The sequence below is a fragment of the Pan paniscus genome, chromosome 2, assembly GCF_029289425.2.
Source record: "Pan paniscus chromosome 2, NHGRI_mPanPan1-v2.0_pri, whole genome shotgun sequence".
NCBI classification, from domain to species: Eukaryota; Metazoa; Chordata; class Mammalia; order Primates; family Hominidae; genus Pan; species Pan paniscus.
The window spans coordinates 131,714,040-131,733,124 of NC_085926.1; the positions used below are offsets into that span (position 1 = coordinate 131,714,040).

The window sequence follows — 19,085 nt, forward strand, 5'->3', positions numbered from 1 at the left end:
CTATATTTTGAAATCAGTATAAAAAGACGAACAGAATTTGAGATATGAGCGCGGCCAGCTCTGCTGGGCCCTCCAGGCCCTCCGCCCGGTAGAAGCCGGAGCCCTGGCCGCGGCTGCCCCACCGGGCCCATTCCTTGAAGCAGCGGCGAACCACTTTTCCTCCCCGACCTGCCGGCTGCAGGGTCTCCCCGCCCAACCTTACCAGGCTCAGACGCAGCTTCCGCCGAGCCGCCTGGACGCAGCGCCCCTGGGTGGCGGCAGGTATGGCAGGGCGGGAAGCAGGGAGGCGGCCCCAACGCCGCGGAGGCCACCAGCGGGTGCAGAGGGCCAGGAAAGCTGGTCTGCGCGCGGCTCAGCTGCCTCCGTAGGCCATGGAGCCGCGCAGATCCGGGTCTTCGGGTGGCCGCAATGTCCCAAGTGGACGACACCCACCTAGTCCCGAGGACAACCGACAAAGTCCTTAATGGGCCCAGAAGGTGAGGGGAGTCCGGCAATGAGGGGTGGTAGGGTTAGCGGCCATCGCCCAGCTCGTCTTCCTTCTACCAGACGCTGGTGCTGGAAAAGAGAAGTGTAAGAATAACTTGCGCCATTAGGCCCATCGGAAAGGCCCACCACCCTTTAGGAAGATTATTGGCTGTTTATAGAAGGCCCGTGTATATCCTATGAAAAAGCTGCTCTCAACTTCCCCCCCCCAGCCTTTTAAAAGAAAACATTTGCTACATCGAGCCGTTCTAGGTGGAAAGAGGTTGTGACTTATGATAGAGTTAGAAAATCACACATCTTGTAAATTCCCATTTGTTAATAATAATAATAGGACATAAATGGCTTCTGGAGATGACTTTTTGCAATGAAGTTGTTAGACCACCTCTGGAAGTGACAGCAGGAGCCACACATCCACGTTTATTAAGTGGGTTAGAGCAGGAGTCCCCAACCCCTGGATCTAGGTTGCACGCTCCTTATGAGACTCTAATAATGCCTGATGATCTGAGGTGGAACAGTTTCATCCTGAAACCATGCCCCTACCTTCCATGGAAAAATTGCCTTCCGTGGAACCAGTCCCTGGTGCCAAAGAGGTTGGGGACCACTGGGTTAGAGGACATGGGGCAAGAGACCTGAGAAGGAAGAGAGGACAGTTCTGTGCCACACTGGTCATATTTAGAAGACATTTTCATATTCCAACCATTGTTCTGTGTGTGCATTTTATTTCTCACGACTGTATATGTAGTTAACAATACTATTTTTTGAACTATCTACCCTTTCTAGATGTTCTGAAATGCCCATGTTAAAATTAGAGATAGTAAAATGACACATTTTGTAAATCTTTTTGTTAAAATTCATATGTAATGTTGTTTTGGTTGGGGGGGGTGGCCAAACCACCTGTTAATAATACACATTGTGTTTGTGCACTGGTTCAGGGGAGGAGAGAGGAAAGGAAGTGTAAGAGCTCTATGCCAATGTGCTTATAGTGAGGCAAGGTTAACCATTGTCTCATGCCTGGGCATTTTGTTTTACTTATCTGGGTGTATTGTGGATCTAAAGGATAAATGAGTCCTGACTTTACATCTAGTCTTTCTAGATGTTAAAGAGGTTGCTAGTGTATGACAGAAGTAGTTAGTAAACTAATATATTTTGTACATTTCGTTTTAAGATTCCCAGGAAAGACAGTCTTCTGAAAATTTGAGCATTATTGCCCAGTGGGTTGATGGAGATGGGAAGGTGTAGGCCAGAATGTTCATATTTGGAAGACTCAGTCATAACTGTTTTTACATGTGTTCACTTTATTCAAGACTTCTGTGCATATAGTGGACAAATTAACTTCTTACCTGAAACATCTTATCTATGTAGATGTTCAGAATTGCCTGATGTATGTTAAGTGTAGAGGTAGTAAAATATCACCTTGTAAATATCTTTTTGCTAAAATTCTTGGGAAGTACTGTCTTTTGGAAGTGGAATTGTGAAGCCACCTCTGTAAGCAGTATAGTACTGTCTATACTTGTTCAGTGGTTTAGAAATGGGAGGGAAGAAATTGCCAAAGGTAATATGCTAGTGTGTTCATACTTGGACATTTCACTTGCCATTTTTCTGTATGTTTTGTGCATTTTGTTTTGCTGTGTATGTAGAGTACATAATGAACAAATGAGTCCTAATTTTGCAACATTTGGTCTCTAGATGTTTAAGAAGTTGCCAGTGTATGACAAAGTATCTAGTAAAATTAGCACATTTTGCACACTTTGTGTTGAAATTCATAGGAAAGCTTGTCTTCTGTAAATGATTTTTGGGTATGAATTTGTTCAGCCATCTCTAAGCGTTACACATGCCTGTACCTGTCCACTGGATTGAAGACAGAGAGAAGGAAGTGAGGAAGGACTGGTTCAAGGTCAAAATTGTCATATTTAGAAGATACCTCCGATTATAGCCATTGTTACATGTGCAATTTTATTTTACAGTGCTATGTACACAGTGGAAAGTTATATGAAATATCTGGTCTCTCTAGATAGTTAGAAATGCTTGATGTATTTAAAAGTAGAAATAGTATAATAACACTTTTTGTAAATAGCTTTTAAAAACTGATGGGAAATACTGTGTTTGAAAGTGGGATTGTTAAATCCCACTCTGTGAACAGTGTTACTTGTTCATTCAGTTGAGGAAGGTGAGAGGGAAGAAATTACAAAAGATGTTTTGCTACTGTGTACTAGAAAATTTCAGTTTATCCATTGCCTTATATGTTAAATGCATTGCATGTAACTTTGCTATACTACATATTGTGTTATATACTGGAAAAATGAGTCCTAATTTTAAAATATCCACTGTCTAGATACTAAAGAGGTTGCCAATGTATGACAAAAATAGTAAAGTAACACATTTTGTACACTTTGTGTTAACGTTTATAAAAAGACTATCTTCTGAAAACGACTTTTGGAAGTGAAATGATAACATCAACTCTAAGTGACACATGGGCCCATATCCACCAGGTTGGTGGTGCAGAGGAGCTGGAAGAAATGAAGGATTCTAGATCAGAATATTCCTATTTAGAAGACAGTTTAAGATAAACCATGTGTGTAGTTTATTCAACCCTACTGATGCAAGAGAATAGGGTCTGGAGGCAGGAAACATAAAGCAGATTCATGCAGACTTCCTAGATATCAATGAAATGGAAACACATCAGCTATGACAGGACATATACTCTCCAACAGAGTAAATGACTTTGTAACTTTATTTCATCCTCTCCATTTACATAGGGCGTATATCAAGTAAATGACTAGGGTGTATACCAAGTAAATGACTTTGTAACTTTATTTCATCCTCTTCATTTACATAAGGCATATACCAAGTAACCAATGGAAACCTTGAGAGGGTATTTAAACCCCAGAAAATTCTGTAACTGGGCTCTTGAGCCCCTAAGCACAGGCCTTCTCCCACCCTGTGGAGCGTACTTTCATTTCATAAATCTCTGCTTTTGTTGTTTCATTCTTTTCTTGCTTTGTGTGTTTTGTCCAATTCTTGGTTCAATATGCCCAGAAACTGGACACCCTCCACTGGTAACATATTTTGGCAAGGCAGCCAGGAGGTAAGCCCAAAGTTTGGGATTTTTCATCTTTTCTTTTCCACTCCATACAGGGGAATCTCTCCCTCTGTCTCTCTTTCCTTTCCAACTCAGGACCCTTGGTGGGCAGCGCCTAAACATGGAGGCAACCGCAGGTTTCTGGGTGGGGCCATCCTGAAGGACCTTTTTCTATCTTTTCTGGTTGTGGTCCCTGATTCCTATGTGTGGCGTAGTTCAGGGCAAACTTGCAGCTCAGGGCGAACTTGCATGTGTTTCAGGCGACGGAAACCTTTTCTATACTAACTTCTTCCCTTACCCTACTTGACTGGCTAAGGACAAAAGAAGCCTACCCAGCTTCCATTTCCTATCATTACAGTTCATGGCTCTCATGCTAGTGGAACAGGAAGCATGGGATAATGTGGCCTTATCAAATTATAAGGATGCTAAACGTCAGTGATTACACCCAGGAACCAAAGGACAGTTCACAATTGCCTCTGGAGGGAAAATATGCAAAGCAGCACTGGTGCCCACCTAAGGTCAGAGATGCCTGACACTCTTAAGACTGGACCCCAAAGGGGGATTCCCCAGGGGATCCTCCAGACTTCAACCTCTCCAAAGGGGATGCCCTTGGCAGCAGTTCTAAGGACTAGTACTAAGCCCTCCTTAGAATTTTCTCTTGCAGTTGCAATACTGTTTGGCCCCAATATGGTTTGGATTCTGGCATTTGCTGTTGAACGGGAAAGCGGGACGCAGTTGCATGTATCCAGGCTTTGGTGCTGCTGTTCTAAGCAGGGGCAGGCCTAGTTATTATGTGATGTTCTCCTTTGGTGCTGTTTGACCCCAGTGTTCTTTCGAGTCTGGGGAGGTTTGGCCTTTAAAAATCAAACTGCCATGGAAATTGCTTTACCTGAAATAATGGTTCACAGCCTTCATTGGATTGCTTATTGGGTACACAAAGTAAAATTGGCAAGCTTGTATTGCTATCTCATGGTTAGGGTTCCAAGGTAAAAGCTATTGAATCTTCGTTTGTGTGTGTATATACACATGTCTAGATGTGTTTATTTGCACACTTGTTATATGTTGTGTTTTGGCTTATAAGTAAAAGAGCACTCATAAATTAAGTAAATAAATCTAAGCAATTTTCAAGTTCACATGACTTAAGTATAACTTTCCTAAACAAGCTAGTTTTAAAATTATTGGTGAAGTAAAAATAGAAATGCCTTTGGAATTGTCAGCATATATTTTTGTCTGGATTTTATATTTGTCTCTGCTAGATATTTTGAGGTGTTAGGGTTTGGCATAGAAGGTTATAAAACTATAAACCCAGCCAAAACAAAATCATCTCGTTTGCGTTGTTTTTTTTTTTTTTTTTTTTTTTGACAAATGAGCATAATTTAATGTTAGCTAAATCTTCTGGGTTACTGGCAAAAATACCTATGTATTTAACTTTGAGGCTCTTACTTAGGTTTAAGTGCGCACCCAATATTCACTGGCTATTCTAAATGTGGTTAACAGGGAAATAACTGACTTTAAAAGATAGTGTCTAATATTTCGGTTTGCAGAGGTAATCTAGATAAACTGTTAAAAGTGAAACAATTGAGTACAGTGAATGGGACAAATGTTTTAGATAAGTTTTTGTGTAAAGTCTTAAAATTATTTTTGATGCTCATTTAAAATCTGGGCCATTTCCAATTAGAAAGGTTGTGATATGGGGAAATATGTTTCTAAAATTGTGTAATTGTTCTTAACTATAAATTCCCATATCTGATAGTTCAGGATTTCTTGCTTTTTAGCATTTCACTAAAGTTTTAGGTTACTAAGGATAAGAATTCTAGTTAACACATAATTCTGTATACAAAACATGCCAGAAAGGTTGTGTTATTAGTGAGAAAAAGAATAATTTAGAAGTTATCTAAAAGTTAGTTCAAATTACAGATTTGAAAAGGTTACTTATGAAACAATGTAGTAAGGAACCAGTAAGTAGAGGAGAAAGATATGGAAAAAGTTTAGATAATAAAATATTCTTTAAAACCTGATAGAGAATTGGAGATATTTGGCTAATTAACATTTTCATAGTGAAAGCTCTTAGTCCTGATAAAAGTAAAATAAGCATTGTAAAGAAATGCATCGGCAGTTTGGCAATTCCTTTTTACTATAGTTAAGCATGAAGCCGGATTTGGTGTGGAGCCAAATTTCACATACATGCTTGCATTGCTTCACACTGTTTACTGTTTTGTGTGGTTAGTGCTGGCACTGGAGTACTTATTGGTTATGTGCCTATAGTGTATTTCTTGATTGCACAGGATGTATGGTGATATTGGTGACCTTAAGGATACTGAATTGTGTATCAGGAATAAAATATTCATTATGTGGGTTTTGGGGGGCCCTAGGTAAACACTGTAGCCTCCAGGGTAGATTGAGAAGGAAAAATTTAGGGTTGGGTTCCTATTCGTTTTTGCTTCTAATTTTCATTTGTTTGCCATTTATTCTCCTCTGGCTTTGCTTGTGTATGCATATATAAAACCATATATATATATTTTAAATTTCTAGTGGAAGGCTTTTATTTGGTTCTGTGAATAGTTATTTTGTTCCCTATGCATTTCTAGCAAGTCATCATTTGTTCCATTTATCTGGAATTCCTAGGCTACCTTTGTCAGGCTGGCAGGAATTGATGGAGCACACCAGCTTTTTAACCTTGAACTAACTCAAATTCTGTTTATGATACTTTAAGTGTGTTGAGTATATTTTCATAAACAGAATTTGAGTCATATTTCTCTGTCTGCCCATTTTCTCCAAAATTTGTAAACTATTTGTGAATATTCTTAATTCATGGCAATGTGTTTGTTTGCATATAGTCAAGCAGGGTTCCTAGGGCTGCTTTGGGAGACAGAACCCAGAAACCTGGCATACTGGCAAAAGGGTAAGAATTTCTTACCAGCCAGACTCTGGTCTCTGTCTCTCTGTGCAAACTGCATAAATGAATAGTAAAAGTCACTGTTTATCTCCTCTGTAAAGTTTTGATTAATATAAAAAAAGAATTCTGAGGCCAATCTTAAGCTGTAGTGAATCTGGTGTGCTTTGTGTCTTTCTGTATTGTTTTGTCATAAAGAGGGGTACCTTAGAATAAAATGTGTGCTTAGGACCCCATAGACCTGCTGTTCAAGACATCCCAGCAGACTGGTCAGTCATGTCTTTGGGAGCTTGACCTTGTAACCATGTGGCCATGCTTTCTCTTTTCACAATGGCAGCCTGCATTTAGGGTTCAATTCCTGGCTTAGGGAATGAGTCCTTTATCTTCTGTCTGTGTATTTATATATGTTGTGTGTGTACTATAAAAGAGCATTAATTAATTAGCTTAATAACAATAAGAGCTTAAATCAAATATTTTGTCAGAAAAGTAAAAAATGTAATGCCTTTTATTTACTTCATGTAACTTATCTTTGGGAAATAAAGACAGTTTTAAAGATTATTGGTAAAATAAAAATATCTTCAAAATGTAAATATTTAGTCTAAATTATGCAGGTCAGATATTAGATTTGCAAAATGCTTTAAGGTCATAAACTGCTTCTTTGACTTTTAAAAATTGCTCAATTTATTTTGGAGCATTAGATTCTAGATAAGGCCTGGGGACAAATAGAATTAGCCATGTCCCCTAGCTATGCAAAGAAGGTTATAAAGAAAGGAGATTTTATATAAGAAAGGATCTTATATCGTAAATTCTTGTCCTAAAGTAAAATAAGTGGTTGTTAAAAAAGAGGGATGTTTAGGTCAAGTTAGAAAGTCCAAGCATGTCATAGATGGTCTGTGTAAGTCATGAAATAATTTACAAAAGAGAATTTTTGCAAGAAATATACAATTTAATTAGACCTCCTAATTAATTAGGATTAATTAATTAATTAATTTAGGAGGTCTAATCCTAATTAGGTCTAATTAGGATTAGACCTCCTAAATGCTTCATAAAATGCCACTATGACTCTTAACTCTACAACTTGCCTGCTTTACAGCTAGGTAAGGCCTGAGACACGTGGAGTGAGATGCTGGAGTCAGACCTTAAGTGTACTTCTCTCTGGGTCCTAGACTCCACAACTAATATATAATTAAAATCCTTAACTTACCAAAGTTTTCACCAAAAGTAAAACTCACTAAGAGTTAACATTGTAACATGTAAGTGAGACTACTGAAGCAACAGTTTTACATGCAAGTTACGTAAGAAAAGTGAATGCATTTTCAGTGAAAGATTATAACAAGGCATGGGAATGTAGATTTTTTTTTTTCTGTCTAAAGGGTTAAAGGATTGTTTTAAGTTAGGATAAAGCTAAAAGTTTGAATGAGTTGTGGAAGATTTATAAAAATTAATATTGTAAAAAATCACGTGTGTGAACATATTGACTAAATTTAAAGGGGTATTTTCTGGTTTTTCCATAAATTGAACATCAAAATACAAGCACAAACAGGGTTTTCTTAAAGCACTGATCTGCTCTTTAGCAAACATTTGTAAAGGATTATAAAAGGTTTATGAGAATCTCACCTTATGGTCAAACTGATTACGATTGGAAAGATATGTCTACAAGGTTTTCTTAAAAATTGGTGTTGACATTAATAGCACACTAATGCAAGGGTGAAATTTGGCTTTCTCTCTTGAACAAGATGTTCATGCAATATTAAAAGATAATGAAAGATCTTTGTTTGCCTTTTGAATAAACTACCCACCCACCAAAAAAAAAGGAAGGGAAAGACAAGAGACAGATTGTTTGTAAAGTAAGTCTTCCATCTATCAACAAGGAAAGGTTTTTGCCTTTTAAAACATTTTTGAGTCATCATTTTGCTAAATGAATGACTATGGTAACCTGGAATTATATTTCATAATATCAAGTGTTTTAAATCTTTAACATATTTAATAGGCTTCCCAAAATCAAATTTCAGCTTCAAAATTGTCTTTTCTAACCTCTAACTTTGAGATGCTGCAGAGGGCCCCTGAAGCATCCAAAAGAGAGGTAAACAGAATTATTTGACATGTTTAATTACATGGGAAGCATTGTCAAAAAGAAAAAAAAATTTAATCTTCTTCAGGTTATATTTTAGTGAATAATATTAATATATGTTCCAAAATTGTATGAGATTTCTAAAATTCCAGTATGTCTGAGTATATGCTATCAATCATAATTATTATTATGTTATTGTAGACCACAGAAATAACCAAATTTCCTTGTCAATTGTGTTTTTAACTATAACTATTTAAAGTCATTTCCACAGTTAATTGCTTAATGCTGATGCAGTTTCTGAAAACTTCACAAGCATGCAAAGTCCTAGAATATGGTGTCTTTTAGGAGATTCATGAAAGATTGGAAAGGACCCTAAAAAGCACTCTTGAATACAGGTTTCTAATAAGTTTAGAATTATATCATTTGAACTGGGTAAGAATTCCTGGAACTTTAATGAAAAGACTGACTGAGTTCTAAAACTGCTAACCCAAGTAGAACAAAAATTAATTAAATACCAAGAAAATACTTTGCCAGATTTTCATGCTAAATCAGCTGATACTGAAACTGTTTAGATATAAAATTTGAATAAACTCCATCATTTAAATCAAATTACCTATGATAACCCATCAGTTATCAGTGTTATGCACCTAATTTGGGGAAACTACTGGTATTCAAGAGGATATGAGTCTAATGTTAATTAAGCATGAACTCATGGAGAACCAGGATGGCCACCTTGTCCTTCCTAAGTCCTTAAAGCTTTTGTTAGTAAAATTTCTGCATTACATGACCCGTCACGGAAAAGATAAAATGATCCAAATTGAATATATTGATGTGGTGACTTATAAATTGCTAAAATAGTTTATAACCAATGTTTGGTCCCATATTCCTGGGAAAACAATCAAAGCTTCAGGTACATCCAGTCACCTGATAGGCCATTTAAACATTTTATAGAGGGATTTTATTCGATTGTTATTTTCAGTGCATGTTTTCTGGTTGTATAAAAGCTTTCCCATGCAAGAGGGCTGATGTTATAACACTAAGTTATTATGCCACCAAGTATTTTCACAAGGTAAAGAAAGCTTTTTATGGTTCACTGAGGACAATCAACTCCTTCACAACCTAGAAACTGAAGATTCTATCTTCTGAGAACATTGGATAAAGACTGTCCTTGCCATCCACACTACAGCAAAACTTCTGGACTTTGAACTTTGGGTTCATGATCTCACAACTGAGAAGACTCCCTCCACACTCTTGGAACTGTACACCCATTGGAACCCTTAAGGTAAAGCTAACCAGGGAAGTTTCTCTCCCGAAGAAGATGGCATCCTTGATGTGAACAGCTTTTCCCAAGATCATGAATCAAGACTTCTCTATTATCATGAGACTCTTATCTTTGAATATTTTTTCCTTGCTTTTGCCTCTATGAAGAATAGAATTGGAAAAGGGATCTGTTGTGTACAATTATGGGGTATACTTTTATTTGTGAAGAATTTTGCAGCCAGCTTTAGGTCCTTTTTCCATGATTTGGAATAAAAGAGGCAAATGTATCCCTCATAATAGGCTCTATAGCAGTTTACTGTAAAGGCTATGGTTACATAATAGACTAAATTATCTTAAGAAAGTTATGCTAAATAATAGAATTGGCTAAACAGAAGAGTATCTGTGCTGCTGCTGGCACTCATGGCCTATGGAGAAAACATCAGGTATTATAGAGATTCAGTTGTAGCAAATTAATGAAGAGACTGCTTAGTTAAGTGAGTAGACTCTTTAGCTCATTCTTTAATCTATTTGAGTTTGGGAGGTTTGGTTTATGGTGACCCTGGATAAGGAGCATACTTACTCTCAACTCTTGGTATTATCCTCCTGATAGTCATAATAATAGTCTCCCTGGTGTGCTGTATTCTCTCAAAGGTTTTAAATGTTTGCATGCTGCCACCTCTAGAATGTATGCTGTGGGACTGTCCAAAGTATCAGAGCTGAATAAGCTTAGATATGGTGCAATCAAGTGAGTGAGTCAGCTCTGAAGTGGAGCTCTTTGTCAGGACCTCTTGTGTTTCCAGTGGACTCACCTTTCTCCCCTTCCATCCTTTAAGGGACTGGAGGGAGCTGCCCAAGCTGCCTGGCCAGATGTCTGTGGACTAAGTGTGACTGATGGATATGGGGGACTGATCCTACCTGTATCTGACGAAGAATATTGAATGATGTTAGAGAAAATCCTAAATGGTGCCTCTATTCAGATGTAATTATTCTTACCAGCAGATTCTACTTTCTGAGAAGCTAAAATTAGAAATTAAATTTGGTAGGCTAGGGTGACATGTCCTCAAACCCGCTAAGGCAGGGATGTGAAGCAGGAGGATGTCAGACAGGAGCCTGGGGCACAGCAATGGACACAGTAGGCCTGGGATCATTCATTCAACAGTTGACCAGTGCCTCCCATGAGCCAAGTACTGTTCAGGAATGGGGAATACAGAGGTGGGTACTATAATCTCTTTAAAAATAACGTGTTCGTTTGTATTTACTGCTCTTATCCATACAGCCTTCTTATTAGTACATATGTACAGAGGAATGTCTTAAATATTTATCAGATATTATAGGTAGAAAAATAGAGGTGATTTGTGGCTTTCATTATTGCTTGAGTTTTTAATATAATAAGCATGTGTTAAATTCTGTTTTTAAAAATCCTCTAAACGTTTTTTTAAACAAAGCCATAGCAGGGGAATCCCATGATTGGTATCCCTAGGTCTGAGGTATGTTCCATTGTACATTGGAGCTTTGGGGAGCGGATGGAAGAAGGTGTCTGGTGAATGGGACATTTTAGTTTATGGAAGAGAAGAGAAAAATTCCCTGACTACAACTGGTTTCATTGTAACTTTCCATCTGCTATTGGAATCAAGAACTAAAAACTTATCAGCAGGCAGCAGTCAGTATTGCATGTCCTTCCTCTGCATCCGTGCCCACGGAGCTCCTGATGGAGATGGGTGAGTACAGGGAAGCAACTAATCTCACCCCTCCTGCTCATTCCTGAGAATGGGAGTGCTAACTTCTCACTGAGCGTGGGAGCTGTGCACATTTCTTCTGCCCAGGAAACATACTGAAGAAAAAAAGTCTCTTTTCTTAAACCTTCTTTCTTCCTTTCCCAACTTCACCACCACGGCAGCCCTCTTCATTCACATAGCTCTGATCAAATATCCTCAGAGAGTTAAGACAGTTACGGTTGGAACTCTCCGTGTCTGGCTCTTCCTTCTTCCCTGCATCTTTGGTCCCCAGTCAGGAGGTCTAATGGTAATATCCAGTGATTTTTCTAAAGAGGAATCAGTGGTTATATTATACAAGGGGTGTGTGTGTGTGTTTTTGGGTGGTGAATACAGAGCAGCGGTTAGGACCATAAGAAATAAGAGAAATGGAATGTGGCATGACTGCTGCCAGTTCTCATATTTTTGAAATTGGCAATTTAAAATAAAGTAGTTGGCTTACTTACTTAAGCCTCACATCTTAACCGTCCTTCCTTGATCTGGAGTTCCTATCGCCTACCTTTATCAATAAAAATGCCTTGAAAATGAATCCTACTATGTTAAAGCATACGGTTAAGTAGATAGAAGCCAAATTGCCTGGGATGAAGTCCCAAGTCTGCTCATTACTATATATCCTTGGGGAGGTTACTCAACCCTGCTTCAGTTTCCCCTCTGTAAAGTTAGAAAATGAGTCAGTGTGAGAATTAAACAAATTAATACATTAGGCAGGGCGTGGTGGCTTGTGCCTGTAATCCCACCACTTTGGGGGGCTGAAGCAGGAGGATCGCTTGAGCCCAGGAGCTCAAGACCAGCCCAGGCAGCAGAGAGAGACTGTGTCTCTACAAAAATAAAAATAAAAAAACTACCTGGGCATGGCGTTCGTGCCTGTAGTCCCAGCTATTTGGGAGGCTGAAGCAGGAGGATCACTTGAGCCCAGGAGTTCCAGGTTACAGTGAGCCCTATTGTCACTGCACTCCAGCCTGGGCAACAGAGTGAGACCCTGCCTGAAAAAAAAAATTAAAAGTATTTAGAATGATGTGTGGCACCGGGAAGTGCTCATTAACATTAGAAACTATCTTCATGCCCCACTGTCTTCCCCATACACCATAGTCTTGCTTCCATCCCCACACTGCCCCATCCCTTGCTTATCCCCTTGAGCTCAGACTCATTCAAAGCCTTGTCAAAGGAGCCTCTCTGCTACAGAAGATGCTACTGACCACTTATAGGACATGTCTGTTTTACTCCTGTGCCACTGACTCTTCCTTCTTAGGCTTTTTTGTGGGTTCCTTTCCTCATTCTTCATGTTCTCCATGATTTTAATGACCACTTATTTATTCCTGACTCCCAAATGAAAATCTAGTGTATACTTGTGGAACTTTATATGTGTTTACTCATCACTTGCTTGACATAAGCTTTTAGATTTCCCAGAAGCACCCGAAACTCAACATATAGAAAAGAGACAATTTTCATTCTGGCTACTCTTACGTTGGATCCACAGCCCCAAGCCCCCTCCCGTTGAGGTCCCTAATTCATTTAATGGCTTTCTCATCTTCCTAGTCACCCACACCCACCACCTAGGATGCAGCCTTGATAACATTCCTTTTACTTAATTCACAATATCCAACTAATCACATCCTATGTATTTTAACTCTCAGACATCTCTCAAATTTGTGCTCTCATTTTCATACCTATTTCTGTCTATGTATTAGACTCTGAGCATCCTTTGCCTAAATACTGCATCTTTTGCCTAAATGCTCTCAGCTGGTCTCTCTGTCTGAAGTTTTTTTTTTTCTCTCAAGTCATAGTCCTCCATAGATCTGTCAATTATCTACGTCACCCCAAATGAAACTTCTACACTTGATCTTAGCCAAAAGGCCGAGAAGCGATCCCCAAATGAAACTTCTTATTGCATTCTGGACAAACTCTTAAGTTCCTCAACATAGCACACAAAATCCCTTCTGGTCTGATTCCTGCCAACCTTTCTAGCTTTATCTCCTGTCACTCCTACTTAAATTACTGCTCTAATCAATTTTTATAGATTTTATAATTGATGATTTGGCATCCGTTGATCACTAGGCCAAACTAACAGCCAACATTGTTTACATTTCCCCTGTGGCCTGGCTTTTGAGGGTGTGCCTAAATCATATTGCAAATCTTCCTAATACAACCCTTAACATCTGTGTTTCACTTCTTGCCCAATCAAAAATATCTCTATCTAGCTACTCACTGACACATCAGTAATAAAGGCAGAGTCCCAGTTCCTTTTTTTTTCTTTCCTTTTTTTGGAGGCAGGGTCTTGCTCTGTTGCCCAGGTTGGAGTGCAGTGGCATGTGATCACAGCTCACAGTAACCTGGAATTCCTGGGCTCAAGTGCTCCTGCCTCAGTCTCCCAAGTAGCTGAGACTGCAGGCATATGCCACCATGCCTGGCTAATTATTTTTTAATTAAAGAAAATGTTTTAGGCCGAGGTGGGTGGGTCACGAGGTTAGGAGATCGAGACCATCCTGGCTAACATGGTGAAACCCGGTCTCTACTAAAAATACAAAAAATTAGCCGGGCATGGTGGCAGGCGCCTGTAGTCCCAGCTACTCGGGAGGCTGAGGCAGGAGAACGGCGTGAACCCAGGAGGCGGAGCTTGCAGTGAGCCGAGATCGCGCCACTGCACTCCAGCCTGGGCAACAGAGTGAGACTCTGTCTCAAAAAAAAAAAAAAAAAAAAAAAAGAAAATGTTTTTTGCAGAGACAGAGTCTCACTATGTTGCCCAGGCTGGTCTTGAATTCTTGGCCTCAAGCAATCCTCCTGCCTTGGCCTCCCAAAGCGCTGGGATTAATAGCTGTGAGTCACCGGGTCCAACCCCAGTTCCTCTCTTTTTCCTTGTCCCTGTGCATGGTGAGGTTTTGTGTGGCCCTGAGTGGTATCAAGCTGAATAACAAGCAGAGAGGGATGCTCTAAAAGAAAATAATATTTATTCAGGAATAGGCATTGCAATGGGACTACGCATGCCATAGTCAACTATGTGCATATTCAGGGGGGTATAAAGGAAGACAAAGGTTTTTAAAGAAAAAATGAGTCAGATTCCATAATTGTTTTGAGATAATTATCCTTGGCTACAAGGATCAAACGGCAAGGATGGCATCAGTACTAGGTTGGACAGGGAGTTGCTGGGTAGCCGTCCTCACAGACGTATTTTTTTGTGTGTAAGGTTGCGATGGCCTTTGTGCAAGGCTGTGGTTTTTGCAGTCTTTTGTGACAGTTTTTGTCATCAGGCATGGGTGCATGAGAACCCTCCCTCCATGGCCTTTCACCAGCTCCATTTTTCTGATTAAAAAAAAAAATACAAGTGACTCCATTTTGATGCTGACAACTTTTTCAATGGCAATGTGCAACTGTAATAAACTTTTTTCAATCTTTCAGTGACACTGACATCTTCATGTCTCTACTCAGTCATACAATTAAATTAAATAATGTGTACATTTTAAAACAATGACACCTGTTTAATGACAGACCCTGTGAACTGGGACCCTCTAGGCTGGCCACTTTTGGTGTTTTATTTGGGCCACAAGTTTTTGAATGCTTTCAATTACCTACAGAAAATTTCAAAAGTGGAAAATTTGCTATAAAAATCTGCCTTTATTGCTTCTCTTGAAAACTGGAAGAACTGGCCACCCAGGTCCCATAACACCTACCTGGCTGAATAGGGTCGGCCCCACTTTTAGCAGAAATAACTTCTGCAGTTTTCAACAGCCCCAGCTCTCCTGGGCGTTGATTTTCCTAGTTGCTTCCTTTAATGCAGACATTTGAGTTTGCAGCCCTAGATTGACAGTGTAGGGGCACTGAATTAGTTAGGGTTCCCACGTACATCGTTTCTTACACTCATTTTCTTCTGCACAGCACCTTTTTTTCCTTTAACCACTCGCAGATGCTAACTCATTCTTCAGGACTCAATTCCAATGTCCAGAAGCTTTTCTCTGAACTCATGATGGACTCCGCGTCCCATTATGTATTCCCACATCGCTCCGTACATCCATCTGTCACATCTCTTGTCACATTAAATTCAGATTAAATGTTTGTAGGATGCTTGAGTTCTTCACAAGTCTCACGTCACTTAGCGACGGTCGGGAAATCCCCAGTGGTAGTTTCGGGAGCCATTCATTCATTTTCTTCATTTCATCATTCTTTCAACAGTCATAACGTAGGTGACGACGACTGACTCATATCTTAAAAGATGTGTGTGTCCCTCGACAAATAACCTGTCTGCCCCTGCCGTTCTGTAGGAGGACGGAGTCCCAGAGAACTACAACTCCCATCAAGCACTTGGGGATCGCCCCGGCTGAGGGAGAGACTATGGCTTAGGAACCACCATTCGCGTGAGGCTCTGCTCCCCGCGCCTGCGCAGAGTGCAGGGCCACGTCGCTTTTGCTGTACCGGGGACCACGCGTCTCATCCATGGCTTCCGCAGACTCGCGCCGGGTGGCAGATGGCGGCGGTGCCGGGGGCACCTTCCAGCCCTACCTAGACTCCTTGCGGCAGGAACTGCAGCAGACGGACCCAACGCTGTTGTCAGTAGTGGTGGCGGTTCTTGCGGTGCTGCTGACGCTAGGTAAAAGGCGGCCGGTGGTTATGGCGGGTTCGGGGCGGGCAGAGGTACGGGCTTTGGCTGCACCGCTGCAGGCCGGGGACGCGGGGCTGAGAGGGCGCCTTGAGGGCATCAGGAGGGTGAGACCCACCCAGTCTACACCCCACCCTCTCGCCTGAAGCAGCGGCAGCAGCTGGGCGTTAAGGGGGATCCCGGGCAACCCCCGGAGTTAACGTCCTGGTCCTTGGGGCGCGGATTGCTCTTCGTCATCTGCCCTGTTAAGCTTGAGCGCGCTGTTCCTCGCCTTCCGCTGTTCTCACTGCAAAGACTCAGGGTCTTGACACCAACTTTCAGCCTCCCGTGTTTGCGTGCGGGCGCTGGGATACCAAGGCAGTGAGATAGCACCTGAGTCCCAGTCAGAGTAAGGACTGCAAAGAAAAGTTGACAGTTGACAGTGCCTGGCTCTCAGTGGATCCCTAACAACAGCAATAGTAACCATTATGATAAAAGTCAGTTCCAGGTGAATGAGGTGTTTCGTCACAGACTTCTGTGAATTTCCCCGCCCCAGCCATGCACATATACTGATTCCCAAGGCGTAATTTTTGTTGTTTTTCTCTGTCTATTCCACAGTCTTCTGGAAGTTAATCCGGAGCAGAAGGAGCAGTCAGAGAGCTGTTCTTCTTGTTGGCCTTTGTGATTCCGGGAAAACGTTGCTCTTTGTCAGGGTAAATGATTTCATTGACACCCCTGTTAAGCTTAATAGAAAATTTTATAGCATCCCAGTATTCCTGTCATCTCACGGTTTATTTTGTAAAAGAAGCTGATGCTGTTAAATTTGGGAGTTAATTCTTGACTTACTTGGGAGAACAAAAAGACTCGTAGAAACCCATAATTGAGAAATATTGATCATTTCTCCTTTTTTTTTCTGTTTACCCTTGCCAGATGCTGATATTTAGTCTTTATCACATTTAAGGGTTTTATTTAATTAGTTTCATTCCAGAATAGCAGAAGGCATAGAAGCTAGTGTCCTACAGTTTATAATTCCTTCGTTAACAAATTCCTAGGAGAGTTTATCAAAGACACTTTTTCACAGGGTGATCCTTCTTTGACATAGTGGGCTAGTTAGGCTTCTTTTTACTAATATTTATTTTTAATACATTTAGTATTTTTAACAGTGTGTTTTAATGTGGTGAATAGGAGAGGTTTTCTGCTTTTTAACTCTTCTTTTTGAGAGTATAAATTATTTCCCTTCCATTAAAGAAATACCTCCATTTTTTTTTTTTTTTTTTTTTTTTTTGAGGGAGTGTCTCACTCCAATGCCCAGGCTGGAGTGCAGTGGCGAGATCTCTGCTCATTGCAGCCTTGACCTCTGGGACTCAGATGATTCTCCCACCTCAGCCTCCGAGTAGCTGGGACTACAGGCGTGCAACACTACGCCCGGCTGATTTTTTATATTTTTTGTAGAGATGAGATTTTGCCATGTTGCCCAGGCTTCAGATCATTTTTGATGGTTAAAAATCTTTACAGAAGCTTGGCAAATTTGGCCACTAACTGTCTTTTGAGAATAATGTTGTTTTTATTCCATTGAGGAGTAAAATATGCAATTAATTAGATTTTTTTCTACAGGTAAAAAAAATCAATATCGTCTTTTTCACCTGTCGGAAGCAGCATTCATTTACTTAACCTTACACCTGGGAGACTTAGAATAATATAACTCAATTTAGGTGTGCTATTAAAATGTTGAATATCACCCATCTTGTTTTTTTTTACAGTTGTTAACAGGCCTTTATAGAGACACTCAGACGTCCATTACTGACAGCTGTGCTGTATACAGAGTCAACAATAACAGGGTAAGATGTTTGTGGAGTTTTGGAGTCTGACAGTCTTACTTTACTCTGGTGTGTCAGTTAAGGACATTTTTAGGATGAGTTCATCTGAGGATGTAAGTACCATTTGTAGCTTATTTTTATGGAGAAACATATTCTTTGTGACAAATTCTCTTGACAATCTGTACAGTAGATTTAATCATGCCCTCCTCTGCATTGTTGTACCTTAATGTACAGTAATGTTATATCACATTTTATTCTTATTTTTTGTTTCTGTGTCTTCTTTCCAACTTTACAATGAGTTCTTAAGAGTGGGCATTAAACCTTTTAAGTTTTGAATAGGTAATACAAGCACATGGGACAAAAATTCAAAAGGTTAGAAAAGATATTTGGTGAAAAGTAATTTTTCCTTTCCTTTCCCCACTACCTAGTCTTCTCCTCAGAAGCAGTGACTTACTTTTTTTGTGTGTAGTCTTCCGGATGTTCTGTGCATATACAAACATGTCTGTATATCCTTTATTGTTTTTTTTTTTTAAATGCTGTTCTGCCCATTATTTTTTTCATACGGCTGATACAACTTGGGCTTTTCTTATTCTCCTACATTTGTATACATAGTACCATCTGGTTGGTTTATGAGCTGCATAGTACTCCACTCTGTTGCTATACCATAAAATTAAATTCTTACTTAATCAGGACCATGTTAATAGACATTTAGTTTTGTTATTATAACCTTTGCTTTTACAAACAGTGCTGCAATGGATATCTTACAGAGTATATATGAGTGTATTTCAAATATAAGGAATCATGGGGCCTGGCTTGGTGGCTCACGCCTGTAATCCCAGCACTTTGGGAGACCAAGGTAGGCCGATCACTTGAGGTCAGGAGTTCAAGACCAGCCTGGCCAACATGATGAAATCCTGTCTCTACTAAAAATACAAAAATTAGCCGGGTGTGGTGGTGGGCGCCTGTAACCCAGCTACTCAGGAGGCTGAGGCATCAGAATCATTTTAACCCGGGAGGTGGAGGTGGCAGTGAGCCAAGATTGCGCCACTGCACTCCAGCCTGGGCAATAGAGCGAGACTAAGTCTCAAAAAAAAAAAAAAAAAAAAAAAGCAATCATGGGAAAGACATTTTACATACCTCTGT

At 40.1% G+C, this 19,085-nt stretch overlaps 1 protein-coding gene across 2 annotated transcripts in view; it reads left to right on the plus strand.

The window, feature by feature from the left end:
• The first annotated feature begins 294 nt into the window (after positions 1–294).
• The window catches only part of SRPRB (SRP receptor subunit beta), a 30,507-nt gene continuing 11,716 nt past the window's right edge, over positions 295–19,085 (plus strand). The window contains exons 1-5 of one of the 2 annotated variants that reach the window (XM_055110478.2): positions 322–476; positions 11,267–11,504; positions 15,812–16,137; positions 16,744–16,838; positions 17,886–17,963. In XM_055110478.2, the coding sequence (XP_054966453.1) occupies positions 15,984–16,137; positions 16,744–16,838; positions 17,886–17,963 (327 nt within the window). In that variant the 5' untranslated portion in view covers positions 322–476; positions 11,267–11,504; positions 15,812–15,983. Of the gene's footprint in view, positions 477–11,266; positions 11,505–15,811; positions 16,138–16,743; positions 16,839–17,885; positions 17,964–19,085 lie in introns of both variants that reach the window. The other variant, XM_008976092.5, reaches the window with a different exon arrangement.